At 39.2% G+C, this 18316-nt stretch overlaps 1 protein-coding gene across 3 annotated transcripts; it reads right to left on the bottom strand.

Annotated features, from left to right (window-relative positions):
• Positions 1-1582: 1582 nt before the first annotated feature.
• hsf4 (heat shock transcription factor 4) lies at positions 1583-17950 on the bottom strand. 3 transcript variants are annotated; one of them, XM_054776665.1, is made up of 13 exons: positions 17480-17950; positions 14435-14543; positions 14215-14342; positions 14009-14133; positions 12468-12543; positions 9922-9989; positions 9126-9225; positions 8773-8891; positions 7124-7354; positions 6938-7055; positions 6769-6834; positions 6498-6586; positions 1583-3987 (listed from the first exon to the last, which is right to left on the bottom strand). In XM_054776665.1, the coding sequence occupies exons 1-12, from the start codon at positions 17603-17605 to the stop codon at positions 6527-6529; spliced, it is 1326 nt and encodes a 441-aa protein (XP_054632640.1). In that variant the 5' UTR covers positions 17606-17950; the 3' UTR covers positions 1583-3987; positions 6498-6526. The 3 variants fall into 3 exon arrangements, with proteins under 3 accessions (XP_054632640.1, XP_054632641.1, XP_054632642.1); XM_054776666.1 differs by having other exon boundaries at positions 9922-9965; XM_054776667.1 differs by lacking the exon at positions 6498-6586.
• Between the last annotated feature and the right edge of the window lie 366 nt (positions 17951-18316).

The following is an 18316-nucleotide window of genomic DNA, read 5'->3' as shown; positions in this document are numbered from 1 at the left end:
TGCTCTGCACGTATCACCCTTTGACAAAGTTTCATGCTAATTATCTGTATGCAGCATCCATGTACCCAACTGTTGAGCATGTTACGTCCTGACCTTGAGTCAGTTTAAAAGAATTCCCCAACTGTTACTGCCGTGCATCTCAAGTTTGAAAAGCAATACTTAAAAAAGCTAAAGTTAATTTCTTTCTTCTGGACCTGATCCTGCATCAAAATCGTGGTCAATGAAGGTGACTGGAAATTAAGATTACTGTACATGTTTTGGTCGTCAGCACGGTGACATTTTGCCGAGCACATATGCCTCACAACCCAGCAACTGTGGAGTTTGCATTGGTTTTCTCCAAGTACTGCTTCCTCCCATTGCCCAAAAATGTTTGATAAATGTAGAGTCTGTCCAGAGTTGTGAATGTGAGGGAACAAATATTTAGTTGTGGGGGTAGTTGGAATAACACAGAGAAATAACATACAGGGGAGAACATGTAAACTCCACATTGAAAGACCCCAAAGCCGGTCCAAGGTCAAATCAAACTGGAGACAGCATTATTGGAGAGATGTCCACTTGTTAGTAATGTCACTGTTTTGCCACAATTTTCACACTTTTCACACAATAGTCTATGGGGAAATAAGCAAACAGATCACAATGGAGAAGTTGTGGAAGAATCCTAGACATGAAATAACCCCTACAGTCGCCTTTACACTGCTACGTATATTATTCTTTGTTTAGACCACATTGCTAATGGGCAGGCTACGGGATCACTGCAGGGACACAAGAGACGGCTGCTGCTTTAAACATAGAATGCTTCCAAGCTATTTATTCCCAACAATCTTCATTTCGTAGTGTTTTGTGGCTACAGTCCTTCCAGTAGACTATGTTAGATCTTTTTTGTCCAATCAGATTTCAGCTTCTATGCCATATCAATGTAATCTGCCCAATCAAGTGTGTTGGCTCCTGTTATGTACACACTATTAGCAATGGGGCTGTTTTTTTTTTGTTTGTTTTTTTATCCAATCAGACTTCTGCGTCGCCTCTCAGGGCCAGCTTGCAGGCCCCCAGTTCTGATTGGTTGATCAGAGCAAAACTGTTCAAGGCAAGTGATGACCACAATGACTAACTGAGAAGAAGAAATTGACATATCTGGTGAGTAGGTGTATTTTACTGAAAATGTTTTATATTTTTGTCATGTTATTACATAAATATTGATTGTGAATTGCTCAGATGATGTTCTTGTGTTGATGTTGGAGCTGTTTGAACCTTTAATTACAGAGCCGTTGTATTTATGCTCGTTACATTTGGCTGAGTGCCAGCTTTACAAGCACCAGTGTACTGGTGGACATACTGTAAGTCATTGACTTGAAGGATAAGCTCCATCTGAAATGTGATCCTGAACATATAAGCGGAAGAAAATGTGTTCACTAAACACAGAAGAACATAAGAATATTTACTAGGGTCATCATAAAACAAACAATTAATCTATTTAATAAGGAATAGGTCAACTGCAAACAAATAACAATTCTTCGATGGACGATATATGACAAATTGAAACAACGCAATGTCTCAGTTTTATTTCATTTTATTCATATTATTAATGAAATGATATTAAATAGTTTATTCCACATGTGAAATGCATACCCACTTTTTTTGACCCAATGTAACATTGCACTTTAGTCTTTTTATGAAAGTCAAAACAAACAAAAAAAAATCATATTTGCAGCAGATTATTGAACCTTTTAAAAGCACTGAAGCACTATTATCAGTGTTTTATCATTTATGGTCAAATTAATAGTTTCATCGTTTCGATCATAAAAAGTTCTGCTTTTGTCCAAACAATGTTACAAGGAGGAGCTGTGTTTAATCTGGTTTTACTATTCACAGTGTAACAATGCTTTTTTGAGGGGGGGTTGCCAAACTTACAGTAGCAGTGATCATTCACTTGGTTTGCTCCAATATGTCCTATCTAGCAGCAGTTTAACACACATCCATTACTTTTCAGTGCAAATGATTCAAAATGAAAACAAAATAAAATAACATAACCGCAGGTAAGTGTGTATCAATCACCCTTTAAAAACACTAAAGTAAATGCTGTCTTGAATGTACTGTACACTTTCAAATATACAACTGTGTTTTAGTGCAATTCCACAACGTCATACACCAAAGCTAAGATGTACAGGGAAGCAGGGCCTACTTCAAAAACGTCTTGAGCAGGGGTCTCGCAAATTTTCGGTATAATTTGACAACAGTGTATTTGCAGTTAACTTGCAAACAGGATTCATTGTAAGACAAAATAAGATTACAGTATGCAGCAGTCGAAATGCTTTATCAGATGAACCCTGCAAAAAAGCCAAATGGAATTCGTCCTTCCAGTCACTTTGCTCCTGCCTTGCAGAGTTTTGGACAAGCAGACATTCTTCTTGTGCTGTGCATGCATATCACTTAGGTGCGTCCCAGTCCACCACTGACAGTTGCTCCTTCCTACATTCCCATGGTCATCCATATATTGCAGTTCTGTACAGTATTGCACATTTCACTTTGAAGAGTGTAAAGCAGTAAGTAAAACAAAACAAAAACAATGTATGCAGTCTTGTGGAGTGATTATTTACAATAAATGGCATTACATATGAGCAGTTCTGTGTTTGTTTGTTTTTTAGTCCAAAGAATAAATCTTAATTTCCTGAATTTCTAGTTCTTTAACAGATGAAGAAAGCGCCTCACTAAAAACGTACTGAAAAACTGTCAACGAGAAGGCAATTTTGAAGATAAGAATGGCAGTGCCTAACTGTTTGATATGTTTATCACTTTGGTTTAATGCTGTCACGATGGTCCGAGTCTCCTTCAGACAAGCAGGTGTAATGCAAACTACATTGTTATTCATAACGCTATGTAACTATGTTGTGCAAAAACGCAGTGATGTTGTTGCTTAAGTCAAATTAAAAAGTCTATCCTTTAGTTTTACATATAAATAGACAAAACTCTAGTTCTAGCTACATGTCAGGCCTGTACGCAACATGTACTGTACATGTGTTAGAGACATTAAACCTACCATGTCCTACCTGTACTAAAAGGGATAGTTTAGATATTTTGACATGAAGTTGTATGACATGCCAATCAGCATTGTAGTCCATTAACAGCAACTTACCCACCACTTGGTCTCCTAAGTCCAGTTGTGGTCGGATTTTGGTTCCCCTTTGTTGTTGGGGATATTCACGTACAGTTTGACTTCTCAAAACAATGTGTGTTCAAAAGAGTAATACGTTTGCATCAAAAAATATGCCTTCTCAAAAAAATCAGACATCACAAAACGCTCGGATTTGTCTCTCTGATTTTTTTGAGCAGGCATTTTTTGTGATGCAAATGTATTACTCTTTTGAACGCACATTGTTTGGAGAAGTCCAACTCTTTACTTACTGTAAATGTCCCCAGCAACTACGTTCTTCATCACCAAAATCCGACCAGAACTGCACTCAGGAGACCCGGTGGGGGGTAAGTCGCTGTAAATGGACTACACTGCTGATGGGGATGTCATCCAACTTCATGTAAAAAATCCGAACTATCCCTTTAAGAATATTTCTCAGTGGATTTTATAGTGGCTTGATTCCATATTCAGATAGTAGAATCTTCTATTTTACTAAAGGCCAACTTACCTTGCATAAATCTCAACACCTAAAATGATTTTGAATGCATGTGTCGTCACTATCTTCTCTTACAGACAAAACATAACCCCCACCCCCTTTGCACACACACCCAAATAGTTGTTCACAGTATTTTGTGTTAAATAATACAAATGTTCACTTGTGAGTATTTGTAATAAGTATAGGAATAATAAGTCACTTCCATCAGCAGGAGTCTTAATATAGTTGATTCAGTTAATCTGCACAAAGATGATCATTTCTGCATTTCGTAAAATTATGCAAATAAGGCAAATAAAATAAATAGCCTGACAGGGCTGTAGGATCAAACTCATGCGGGTGCGATGACGGTCGGATGTGTTGTGGCCTGAAGAAAGAAATACAAAAGGGTGTTAAAAGTTAGGCTTGATGCACGGTGATTCCTTCATTTTAAAGCAAATTGCCACTTGCTTACAAATTGTATTTTTACTTGTGATTGTCCATACTGTATGTATTTATAATTTATGTGTAATATCAACCAAGAAAGAACATTTTGGAACCAGAATTTCTTTATTTAGTGCAGGGGTCACCAAGGTGGTGCCCGCGGGCACCAGATAGCCCCCCACGACCACATGAAATACATTTCTGAAATACAAAATGTGAGTTGTGGACACCAGCATTTTATTAATGTTCCGGTAAAACAAGCGTATTCGCTTTGTTTGGGTTTAAAATAAGCCCTAAAAATAAATGTTACAAAAATGAGTAGCTCTTGGCCATTTTCATTTTGTAAAAGTAGCTCTCACAAGGAAAAACGTTGGTGACCCCTGATTTAGTGTATACAGTACAGGTGGTCCTCAGCTTATGGCGTTCCGAGTTTTGTTGTTTTGTGGTTACATTCATGCTCTCATAAATTAATTAAAAATATAATTTTGGCCCCTAAGCACAAGACTCACTCGATAATTAGTCACAGCAGAAGAATACACTACAGTATCTGCCTGATCTGTTAAACGTGTGCGTGTTTAAAAACACGTGCAAACTTGATAGCGTGCAAAATGAGCAACGCGGCGCTGGCAATCCAATTGGCTTGTTTGCCTTCATGAATATTCAGAATACTTGCAGATTATCAGAATGCACAAAATACTGGGAGGAGATGCAAATATAATCATTTTGCACACGTAATGTGATTTATCAAAACTGTTTACGGTCCATGTTTTTGCTATTTTTAGCATGTTTGGAAGGGAGTTGCAAACTTGCACACTGTGGCAAAGCCACACCTCTCTGCTTTCATGGTAGACGGAGGCACGGTGTAGCGTCCCCACAGTCACCCAGAGTCTGATGCTCTTTTTTAACTTTATTTTGACCTGAATAACAGCGGTGCATCTCTAATCACTTCACGAACACGCCAAACTCCAAATATCACAACAGCATCTTTATTTTGCATGTACGTGTGTTCGAAATAAACAGAAAAACAAAGAAAAACAATAAACTGGAAATCCTAAAAAATACACTCAATGCGGTTGTGTTCAAAGACACAACCCCTCATTGCTCATAATAACGCGATTAAAGTGTTGTGCTCCTATTAGAGACAAGTGTTAGACAAATAGATTTACAGACATGTGTGGTATTATTCAGCTTGATTTAAATTTACAGTTCATTTGGAGCTGTACATATAAATATATATAATCCTGTCTCGTCATTTACCTTTCCTTTAATGCAGTAAAAACGGGCATATTTCAGACATAGTTGCAAATGGTGATTAATCATGATTAATTCATTTTAAAACTGTGATTAATCTGCTTAAAACATCCCTTAAGAGTGCCCTGTTTTTTATATTTTATTACTTTATTACTGTTGCATATAAATTTGCATTTAGTGTTTTATTACTGTATTTGATGACTTTCGTGTGTTGTGTTTACAGTCTGAGTGACTTAGGGGTTCATTTAGCTATAATTCAGGTATAAGAGCCGCCCAAAACTTTACTTAAATCACAGTCTAGTAACAGAACTCGTATTATTGTGCCAATGCATGAAAGACATTTCTTTTTGTTGTTTAACTGAAAATAGTTCCCACCAAACACTGATTAATTGTTTATGATGCAAGACAACAGCAACATGTTCTGAGGTCAACAAATGTTTGCAGTATGTATTAAAGATATTTGCCAATTGTATCGTTTTTATAAGACACTTTAAAGTATACATTCGTCCCTCGCAATATCGCGGTTCGATTATCGTTCCCTCACTCTATCAGGGTTTTTTAAAATTAATTAATTTTATTAATGCCCGCTCTTTTGTGGTTAACTATGGACTATTATCAGTTAAAAAAATATTGAAAAACAAGTATCAGTAAAGTTACATGACATGAGATTAGATTAGCTTCACACTGCAGGTAGTCAGCCATGGCATGTAAGACATGACATCGTTCTCCTCCCATTCCGTGTGGAAGTGGTACGGTTTCGGCTTCTTACTTCTTACCGTTCTTCTTTTCTTTTCTTAAGATTAGAATAAGTAAATTGGAGAGGCTAACTAGTTAGCTCAGTAGCTTGCTATGCCGTAGTCTGCTCATTACAGTTGAGCAATGTGTTGTAAACAAAGAATAATAGGAGTGTAAAGGTGACTATAGTGGTATTTTTTCTTGTCTACAGGACTCTAATAATGGTAAAAAATCATATTTAGAAAGTCATAAGCAGGTTTTCTATGCTCTAACTACAAAAATATTCAATTTATTACTATAGAATCCTACTTAATCAAAATTCACTTATCGTGGTCGAGTCTGAAACCAATTAACCACGATAAACGAGGGACTCTATCAAGAATAAATATTTCTGAGAGAAAAATTGTTTCCTTAAAATTTGTATCCGATCTCTTGCAATACTGACAATGAGACTGACAACATTGTTACCTTCCATTTCAAAACGGGCCTTTCAATCTTCACTGTTTTTCACAGGTAGAAGCTGGAAAAGCCTCGGGTTCTTGGTTTTGGAGCACATACTGTTTAGAAACACACACACGCGCCATTATGCAAGAAATTTTAATGCTCAAATGAAAACGGAAAAGTTGACTTTGGATGTGAAGGAAATAGACAAAAGGTCTGCCACCGTCTGGCTCAATTATTATTCTAAAGGAGGAAACAGGATTAGAATCATGTTCATTTTTCACATTCAGTGACTTACTGATTTCAGGTTGGAGTCCATTTCAGTGAAGCTCCATTCAGTCAGAGGGAGGTTTACACTGAAGGGCTGTAAAAACAGTAAAGCAGTAAGTTGTTGTTTTTTTAATAAACCACAGGACCTGGAGGGGTGACAAATGTGTAAGTACTTTAATATTAGTGTGTGTGCTCACATCAATCACAGCACTGGTCCCTGCTTCCACAGTACTCTGCTGATGGCTCCTGAGTATCAGCTGCTGCAGGTCCTCCAGGCTCATATCCATGTTTTCCACTGCATCTGAAGCATCTACTCTGCACACGCAAATACACACAGTGACACGTTTCGTGTGCATGAACATCTACTGGATGTGAGCTCTTACCTTTCCGCGGCAGCTCTCTTACTTCTCCTATCTGTCATTGAGGCAGTTGAACTTCTCCCCTCCAAGACAGACTGCACCATTGCAACAGGAAGTACTGGAGGTTCTGAGGAGCACACCTCGCAGGAGGAGGTCAACGCTAGAGTGTCTCCCCCACCAACACTGCCTCCTTTCACTCCTGCTTTCATTCCTGGACTCACGGGCTCCTCTTTGATCAGCATCAGACATTTCTCCCTGTTTGTTGAACAAATATTGATAAAAAATGTTGCCTCTTTTATGTCCAAAGAAAGGCTTGTAGCTGCTCCTTTTTTTGTTGATCTCGTCATGAATATTAAGAACATATGGTAATGGTAATGGTGTAATTTATTTTGAACATGCATACAAGTTACATTGGAATACATCACAGAGTACCATTCACAGTTGCACATGCCCAAAAAGGAGTCGGAAGAAGAGAAGCTTATTTAATACTACCCCCTCGCTGTTTCACATCAATTATAATACATTTGTTCACTTCCTGTATTCCAAATGTACTCTTTGCCAATGTCGAGTGCATAGGAAAATGACAAGGCAGTGTAACAATAAGTCAGGGTTTACAATCACTGTAAATAAATTATATAACATCCATCCATTTTCGCTTATACCCCCGTTTATCCTCATTAGGGTCGTGGGGGTATGCTGGAGCCTATCCCAGCTGACTTCGGGCGACAGGCGGGGCACACCCTGAACTGGTCGAAAGCCAATGGCAGGGCACATATACTGTAGACAAACAACCATTCACACTCACATTCATACCTATGGACAATTTAGAGTCGCCAATTAACCTAACATGCATGTTTTTGGAATGTGGGAGGAAACCGGAGTACCCGGAGAAAACCCACGCACGCACGGGGAGAACATGCACACTCCACGCAGAGATACCCAAAGGAGAATTCGAACCCAGGTCTTCCCGATCTCCTGACTGTGACTGTGTGGCCAACAAGCTAACCACTAGACCACCGTGTGGCAAATTATATAACAGTCATAATTGATCTATAATAATAACTGATGAAAAGGTTAATAGTTGACAGAAACAGGTGGGTGATGAGTGAGTAGAGACAATGTACTCACAAGGTAATGAAGAGCTAGATGAGTAGTAAGCGCAAGAGTGATGAGACATAGCATTGTATGTTCACTGTGGTTCAGGACCTTTCTTCCTTGGACTTTATACACATCAACTGCTTGTACTGTTTCTTGAAATCTCTCATTTTAGTGCATTGTTCGAGTTCTTTCCTCAAGCCGTTTCATTATTTAACTGGTTGGTAGTTTGTGAATTGATTGTATTCCTTTTTGAAAACTGGTACTATTTTACTACTTTATCTTTTTCATATAAATATACCTGTCTGAAATGACAAATTACTGGTGTACATCAGCGGTTCTGCATGCATCAGTAAGAATGTACATAATAATATTCACCGGCATATTTTTGCTTTTTCACATGTTGGAGGCTTTTGTAGTTTGTGACCTCACAATGTCCCAAACTCTTTGTAGGGATGGTTTGGGATTAAAAATATGGGTCATCAAATAGTAAACTATGCTGCTTACTCTGGTCAGCCATGTTGAGCCATTTGTGCATAGTAATGTTGACAAATGTTCTGCCACATTTAGCAACTCACCTGGTCTCATCAGATTGCATCTGTAGAGCCATGTTGGCCTGAGACATGTCTGTAACGTCTGATATGATTGGTCCTCCTGTTAGCCCACTAGTAGAGCAAGAGGCAGTATCACTGGATGGCTAGGAAGAAGAAGAGAGAATGATGATGGCGCTTCTCACGCAAAAAAAAAACACCCAACCACAACCCATCACTAGGCAATGCCTCCATCTAGTGTTGATTCACATAACAGCTACGCAGGTTGTTGAAAGGTTTTGCAGAGGATTTGTGCAATTATTATGTTTCCTACTTTTAATTACACCAGGGGCAATACTGTAAGCCATTACAGTATCTGTTAGAATTGAGTATCGTCTCACCGATTGGATGTAGAAGGGCTCGTGCATTGGCTCCATTGGGTTACTATGGCTGAACTTGGATGCAGGGGGGCTAATAGAGCCATCATCCAGCATCAAGGGCCTGCAAAGATTAGCAGAGTTTAATGTTAAAATGGAGTAATAGCGGTTACAGTACGCTGTGTACAGTAACTCTGTTAAGTGTACATCTCAGGGTGCACTCTGTGTTTGATTTGACTATTTAAAATATTATTATATATGTGATATTCAGATGGAATATTCAGTCTTGAATGGTCGGACGGATGTCCCTGGTATGTATGGTACTCCCTAATTACCAGTACAGGTATGTGGACTGTTAATCTAGCAGAAAATGGGGAAAATGGCATTTACTTGATCCCTACAATGGCTGATGGGAAATGATGTTGTCAATTCTTGGTAAATCATGAGGCATCATTGCACCTTTGCCAGGTAACATGCTGACCCTGAAATGCCTGTTCCTTTGGCACCTTTGTGTGCGAATGTGTCTTTCCCAGTGCAGCAAAAAGGCTGAGGCAGCATTTCACATACATTGGGTGTAGCAGGGTCATGCACTCTGCTCTGCCTTCCCTGTGTGTGTGTGACTGATTCAGCACTTGTCGCCATTCACAGAGCTTGTTGAGTTAGATGGTTCAGTTTGTCAGCTGAGCCAGCCCTTCCCTCTGCCCCACTGTGGCCCCGTTTGTCTGACTTTTGTTGATTGGTACCCTGTGTGTATATGGGTGTGTGTGTGTGTGTGTGTGTGTGTGTGTGTGTGTGTGTGCACGCAGGTAAGCATACTCACAGCTTCCTCTTCAAGCTTACAGTGCCGGGTGTGTTGGACTGCATCTGGCTGAACAGAAACTGAATTAGCTGGCAAAGAGAGAAAAAGCACAGCATGAATCAGCAACCACCTCTCTCTCTCTCTCGCTCTCTTTCTCTGACACACACTCACACCCACAGTGACCCAGTATTAAACATGACAAATTCACCTGTTGTACAGTAACTACAGTAGTAAATCAAAACTACTGTAATACTTATATAATAATTGGAACAAGTACCTCATAGCGACAACGGTTACTACTGGGGCTGTCAAGGTTAACACTACAATAACGACTTCACGGAAATTCCCTTTAATGCCAATATTTTGTTTGGTGTGCAATTAACAGGCACCCACACCGTAGTTTGAGAAAACGCAGCAGCAACACAGTTGGCGTTGAGCCACAAGCGGGTACAAATACGTAGCACAAACTGACAAGGAAAAGAGGATTTTTAATAGTAAGTTTAAGGGGTGTCATAGAATAGTCGACTATTCGACGATTCGATTCAGAAGAGTCTGATTCGATCAATCTCGCCATGGAATCACATAAAAATGTCATGTGATCAAGACTGTACCATTCTGACGTCATGGGGGGTGCCCACGGCTGCTGCTGAGCACACATTATTTTTGTTATAATGTTTTATACATTTGTTTTTGTTATAAATAGCGTGTTTTGATTGAAACACAGCCTAATTTTTGTGAATAAAGAATTAAAAATGATGTGTGATAAAAATCACCTGCTTCAGTGGCACAATCCAGAGGAGCTGAGGCGAGCGCTAGCTTTGAATGCTAGGAAAACGTCAACACTGACAGACTTATTGGCTCATAATGGCTAATAAAAAATCAAGTGTGGAAGTATTTTGAAAAGGTAAAAGATGACTCCAGAAAGCGAAATGCAACTTATGTCAGCAGCTTCTTACATATCACATGACAGCAACCAACAGCGTATCATTTAAAACAGGTAAGGCTGTTACGACAGCTTCATTTTACATCCCGACAGGGAATTTTAATGCAAAAAATGAGACTGCTAACTAAGAGTTTTGCCAAGTTGTTTTTCGGCTGTGTTTCGGTTTTGTTCGCTTTCTGTGTCACTGAACTAAATAAAGGTACTGTTGTTGCACACCTACCATGCTTATTTGTTTATCCAAGTGTTTTAACCTGTTTCTTTGAGGTGGAAAAAGTCGCAAACGAGATCTGTTTATTTGTCGGGATTGCTGTTAGCGCAGCTCTTTGAAAAAAAACCCAACAACAGTTGACAATTAGTCGACTATGGACAAAATCTAACGAATCAGATTCAACTATGAAAATCCTTAGTCGAAAAGGCCCTAGTTAGGTTAGCTTGAAAGCCCTGGCAGGACAACACCAAAGTTATCTGCATCTACTGTTGCTGTGAGTTGAGTTGTCACCGGAGTACGTCGAGTCTCAAATGCCACTTGTTGGATTCTGCCCAGCTGGAGAAACTGCTGGAGCACTGCAGGTATTTTGTTTTGTCTTTCATTGTGCTTACAAGCACATGGTGTGTGTAGACTCCAGTACTGTGGAGCTCTCAGAGATGAGTCAAAGATCGGTGATAAAAACATTGATGCTGCAAAATCCAATATCCAAAAGCTCTTGTCGAGTATAAGATGTTGAACCTAACCTGATATGGACAAAATAATAACTCCAAAACTGCAAATCTGGAAGAGACGCTGGGCTTTGCTGTGCGTAGGCGCTGCAATCTTGCATAAGTGTAGGTCTTCTGTTAAAGGCGCACATCCTTTTCAATTCTTTATTAACACAAATGTGGTTGAATTTGTCTCAAAATAGGCTATTTATAACAAAAGCAAAGACGTTATATGTAAAAATGTATGCTCAGCCGCAACCGTGGGTATCTTGTTCCCATGACACTTTCATATGGGTCGAGTGATTGTCGAATCACACTCCTCCGAATTGACTTGTCAAACAGTCAACTATTCTAGTACATTCTTTCTATCTGCGATTCATTGCGACTAATTATGAGTTAACTATGGACAAAATGATTAATAATACAATTTTGTAGTCAATTGACAGACCTAAAATAACTCAAATGACTGACAAGAAGTTTCATATCCAAAAAATGCAGACAGCATTCATCTGCTTAGTATAACACTGACACTGAAACAGCAGTTTAGGATATCCAGACAGAGATACTTCAAGAAAGGTCGCCCCCCTGGGAACTGTCAGGGGTGCATGAGAGGCAGGGAATACTTTCAAAGTTAACGCAGACCTGCCAACATGTACAAATTTTTTGTACTCATCATGCAATTTTACTTTTGAATACACTTGTATGCTTCACTGATCTCCATTTTGTTGAGTTCAGTCTGTACAGTACAGATGAATAAATAGATAGTATCAGTTTCTCAATGGTATTTTTTTGGGGGGGGAGGGGCGACGCACGGGGAGAACATTCAAACTCCAAACAGAGAAATCAATTGAGGTCATTTAAAAATGCCCAGCCCAAAATTAGCAGCAACTGACTTTTTCTTTCCCACATCATATGGACGTAGACTGACCTTGTTCATGACCTTCTGTTGCTGTGTGTGGTTCTGTCTCAGTGAGACCACCTCTCTCCACAGAACCTCATTCTGCCTGCAAACATTAGAATATTAAGTTATGATCACAAGCTAAAGGGGGCGAATTTAGAAAAAAACTACATTAGAATACAAATTGGTGTTCAACAGTGATCGCTTGATACAAATTGCAACTTGATTATTGTGCGCATAATCTTTCTATTCTTGGCCTCTGTTTACTACACTTGATTTGAGATAGAATCGTCAAAACAATCAAATTGTGCTATTTTTTTATTTTTTTTGCTGAAAAGCTAGGAGACTTCAATACCTATGTTGGCAATGACAGTATAACCTGGAGGGGCATGACGTCTATGTGTGTGTGTGTGTGTGTGTGTGTCTTCACCCGTGTTCCTAACTGTGTGTGTGTGCCAGTCAGGTGAGCAGGTGAACATTCTCTGCTCTCATTAGCAAACAAAGCTGAGCACAAAGCAGCAGCAGCACACAAAGACCACACTGCAGCAATGTGATCAACAATAGCCTCTAGAGAAAAAAAGCACTGCTCATGTGTGATGCGTTCCATCATAGTAACAGGAGTTGCTATGAACCTTTTTTCACCATGCATTTTTTTAAATACAGCAGGACACATTTAGCTTCCACATTACAGAATAAGAAATTAATTTAGTTCACTTCAAATAATAGATACTTATAATTATAATAGATTAGATTATAATCAATTACAGATTGGAGTAGATTAGTTTTATCTTTATGCTAAAAGAACTACAGGTCACATGATGCTCAGGGTGCCGTACCAGGAAGTAATGAATTAGTCCAAAGTAGATGCTAGTTTCACGTTTTGAAAGTCATGTTCAGCAATTGTGTTTTGATCTGACAAATCTTAAGTAAGTTTGATCGAATGCAGAAATACTACAGCTTCTGCTTGGCCATTAACACCGCCACAGCTGTTGAACTCCGTTGAAAAAAGCACATGCTGAGTGACGAGTGACGCTGGGAACACCGAGGTAGGTTGGATTGCAAGGTTTACAGTGTGTGTAAAGCACTTACACACACTTCCAATCCTGCCTCGCCCACTGTCACTTCCATATTAAGTGTATTATCACAGTAACGATGGCATAGTTCACAGTCATGGGCCTGTTCCCATGAGACAGCTTTTCTCTAAACGAGAAATATTGTCACGTTTTGACAGCCCCCTAGCTGCTGCTGTTAGAAAATATTATTGTCTTGACTGTAGTTACAATAAATATATTGTATGAAAAACAGGCTGCAGACTGTACAGCCAAAGCAACAGAATTAGCCAGCAAAATAAACCGTAAATATTTTAATAAATGCAGAAATGTCATGTAGAAACATATTTACAACCACAATATTAAGTAACATCATTTTAAAAGTGGATTTTTATTAACAATTTGTGAGTTTGTCACACAGCCTTCACATATAAATGATTTAATAGCCCTGCTCGCTTGATGAGGGGCTTGAGTCCAACGTTCATTGATATATTGTGCTGCACATACAAGCTGCCTACTCACTGCTTCATGTCTTGCATCTGGCACTCCATGTTCTCCTGTTGTGTTCTCAGAAGCTGAACTTCATACAGCAGTTTACTGAGATCCTCCTGGCGAACTTTAGTCTCCTCGCTCTTCACTATTGATACCTGCACACATGATCATGCTGTAACACTGTTTGTTTGGATATAGCATATGTTTGTTAAATACTTCATGAGTCCGTAGAGTACCTTCCTCTTAATATGCTCCAGCATGTGTTCATGTCCCTGGAGAAAGTACAGATGTTGGAACTCTGTATCATCTCTCTCAGGCTTCACCAGACCGCTTTGCTCAATATTTACCACTTTTCGGAAGCCATCTAGACGCAAGTAGTAGACAAATGCGTGTAAAATTATATCAGGGAGAGAAGGGATAGAAAAGATAGAAAAAAAAGAGGAAAAGAAGACTCACACATGTTGAGCTGTCGGACAAAGCTTGCCATATTGTTGTGTTTAAAGTACTTTGGCAAAACTTCCTTGGCAAAGCGGCCCTGGTCAAACACATGGAAACTGGTCCCAGTCTGAAATAGACACATTTGAATTGCTGTGATTACTGCCTTTTTATCCATTCTCTATCATTTCTGTACTTTCTACATCCCAGCTGACTTTGGGCAAGAGGCGCGGGTCAGTCACAGGGCACATATCGACAAACGACCATCCACACTCACATCCATACCTATGGACAATTTGTACTCTCCTATTAGCCTAATATGCATGTTTTTGGGATGTGGGGGGAAGCCTGAGTCCCCGGTGAAAACCCACCAAATAATGGTGCACAAGCTTTTAACTTTTTGCCCATTTTGCAAAACTATTACACATTTGCATTCAATTTTCTCATTCTATCTAGCTATACTCCAACGGCTAAACGGTAAGGACAATCAAAAATGAGTTCATGGGAACTAATTAAAATGATCGCAAAAACTGGTTGTGTGATGTTTTTCTTGATGTGTTTCTGTCCGTTAATTCATAAGGTTTAGACACTGTTTTACTCCAAATACATTTTTTGTTTCAATAGAAAGACAATTAGGTAGATTAATAGCTGATGCCGCATATTCTACGGACGTCACAGGATTTAAGTGCTGATACTCTCTGCCTGAACGATTTGGTGTGAGGTATTCATTTGCTGCAAATAAACAAGTTAGCCACTAGCAAGCCAAGCTAATGGACAACCAGCAAATCAAAGCAATTCCCTGACAACGAAATGCCTCGCAAGATGATCTTCTGTCTTGAACAAAGAGTTCCAGGAGTCCCAGTAACCAAATATGTATGAGACTAGAATAGATGTGGCAGTAAAAAAAAAAAAAATCACATACAACTTTCCAGGATCTAATAATGAAAAGAATATCCATCCATCCATTTTCTATACCGCTTCTTCCTCATTAGGGTCGCGGGGGCATGCTGGAGCCTATCCCAGCTGACTTCGGGCGACAGGCGGGGTACACCCTGGACTGGTCGCCAGCCAATCGCAGGAAAAGAATATTTAAAATGTAAAGTGAGATATCCAGATCAACTGAAGGAGATGACAAAAGAGTTCTCCGACCAGCGGAAAGATAATTCAGACCAACAAAAGGAGATAGCTGAATTACAGAGAGAAAATAAAACAAACATACAAGGTTTTAGGATTACTTTAAAAAGACCACTGAGAAGCTGACAAAGACAAGCAAAGCTCTCCAGATTTCCATCCAGGAGCTTAAAGAGTAAACTACAGTGCTACACCAAGTAAGATTCAGGTTAGAAGAGAAAATGTCAACTCTCAAGAAGGAGAATAAAGAGAAGAAACAGGTCATATGAATAGAGTGGATGAGCTGGAGCAGAACACACACACAAATGAGGTGATTGTGACTGGGCTCCGAATTAAAGCCAGGTCTTATGCCAGGGAGGTTTACAACAGAAGGAGGAACCGGATTATATTGATGCTACCTCAATATAGCAACAGGTGGCCAACTTTCTGCAATCAAAGGAGGCGGGAGTAGACCTAAATAACATTCAGTTCCCTTGTATGTAAGAAACAACATTGCCATATCCGTAATCATAAAGTTCCACAACAGGACAACAATACAAGACATCACAGTTGAAGCAGCTCAGTAAGCTGATCACTGATAAGTCAATCTACATGGGCGAGCATCTGACAAAATGTAACGCAGACATGCAAGAAAGCACTTAAGGTACTTAAGGAATCGGGAGAAACGTCAACATTGAACCACCAACTGCTAAATATTCATCAAGTTAAATGGAGGACCCAAATAAGTACTAAAGTACTTAGCAACAAAGAAGTCAAAGAAATGGAAAAAAAGCATGTCAACTCGGCTGTAAGAAAAATGAAAAACACACTAAAAGTAAAATGACGCAGCCGGATTGGAACCCATTTAACGATATTCAAAAAAACAACAACAGCACAAGGAATTATTGAACAAGAATTCATACATTTGGAAAATGACAGATCTGGACTACTGAGCTAATGTATTCATTTCAACAGCAAAAGCCTGTAGGCCAATTTCAAAAACATGAAGCCATATCTGAGCCATTTGAACAAACTATTGAAAATAACTGCAATATCAGAAACCTGGACTAATGCTGAGAAAGGAACATATTTTGAAATGGAAAGTTTTGTGTTTGTGGAGGAAAATCTTAACTATGGTTCAAATCAGTAAAGAAAAAAAAAAGTGGATAGTTTCGCTGTACATACAGTACATCGCACTTATGCCAAGTATGAACATGGTTGTGGACTGGAGGATGTCAAGCTTCATGGAAATTAACCTAAAGGTATTTTTTCATAGGTAGAGACTTCAGCATCAATCTCATCAATCAAACAAAAGACAACTGATGACTCCTTAGATACAGTCTTTATTGGACCATCACCAGACTAAGCAGTAATAACAGACCTCTGCACCACCATCACTGAAATAATTTATTCCTGCATTTATTATTTATTATTATTATGTATAAAGTGTTTCTATATTCATTATTCATGCACTATCAATTTAGTATATTTTCAGTTTTTATTAATTCATTAGATAATGTTTATGTCAGTATTTGATGCTATATTAATTCATTATTATAACATAAGTATCTATTTATTTATGTATTTATTTTCTTTTTTTCCCCCCCAGGAGTTATTTTAAGGGTAAACATCCTGACACAGGAATGAAACAAGCTATCAGTAATTGCTGCGATACGGAGAAGGGGTAGGATTAAACAAGCTCTGCTTCTTCCTCGTCCTTTTCAGGCTTGTTGAATTGTACAAGTGGTCTTCCGTATTGTAATGTTGCTAAGCATGTTGGAAATAATCTAATGAATCCAATTGCAGTTTTTTGATTTGGTACTTTGGCAAATATTCAACACAGTGGTGCAAAGCTGACACATGATATAGCTGTAGAGTGTCGGTCACGCATTTTAAATTTCATCTGCGTGTTAGACGGCATGAGCTGTAGACGTTTACAACTTTTGAGCAACTCACAGCACTCCAACAGATGAGGTGGTTGGTGTCCGGGTCCTCCACCAGTGTCCACAGTTTGGTGAGAAAGGCTGGGACGTTGCTGGTGTAGCTGCCATCTACACCCATAGCACCTGGAGACTCCTGCATGCTGACACTGGTCCACTGCCACAGCCGGTCACAGCTCGGAAACCAGTTGTTTGGATTGAGGAACGTCTGTATATGTCTGTGTGCCAATTTTCCACACTAGTCCATGTTTGAGAAATCCACTTGTGACAAGTTGTTACTGATATTCCCAGGTTTGCCTCAGTCGGTTTGATTCCATCCCTGTGAAGCACAAGCCTGCCTTTTTTACTGATTACCTCCGATTGTTTTGACTGGCCTGTCAAATATGCTGTTAATCTCTCTTCAAATCTTTGGATTTTCCAGTTCCTCTCTTTACTATTGCTCCCTTCTTTCAGTACTCTTTGCCACACCAGTCATGCTGAATGTCATCACAGAAGGTCCTTGTCAGCACACACAACATTCAAGCCCACCCCCCCAACACGCACACATCCCCTGGCCTCCAGCTGACAATATAGAGACCGCCCAGTAAAACAATACAGCTCCCATACAAAAGCTTATGTAGTGAACCAAGTTCCAGTCAGATGAAGGTTCGCCTAATAGTGCAATATTACTGCAACTGTGTTCCAGGTAGTGCTGCTGAGTTGGTCATACATGACTCAATGTTGTTGTTGGATGTAGTTCAGAAAATCAAGGTTTAAAAATCAAGTATAAGTATCAATCAAGTATTAACAATCATTCAAATCAAATATGGTCTAAAAAACTCACCCAATGGGTGTGGATTTCACATTCGCCCGC

Source organism: Dunckerocampus dactyliophorus, chromosome 5, assembly GCF_027744805.1.
Source record: "Dunckerocampus dactyliophorus isolate RoL2022-P2 chromosome 5, RoL_Ddac_1.1, whole genome shotgun sequence".
Lineage (NCBI taxonomy): Eukaryota > Metazoa > Chordata > Actinopteri > Syngnathiformes > Syngnathidae > Dunckerocampus > Dunckerocampus dactyliophorus.
Note: the sequence above shows the minus strand (reverse complement) of the source record. Positions and strands in the feature narration are given on the sequence as shown.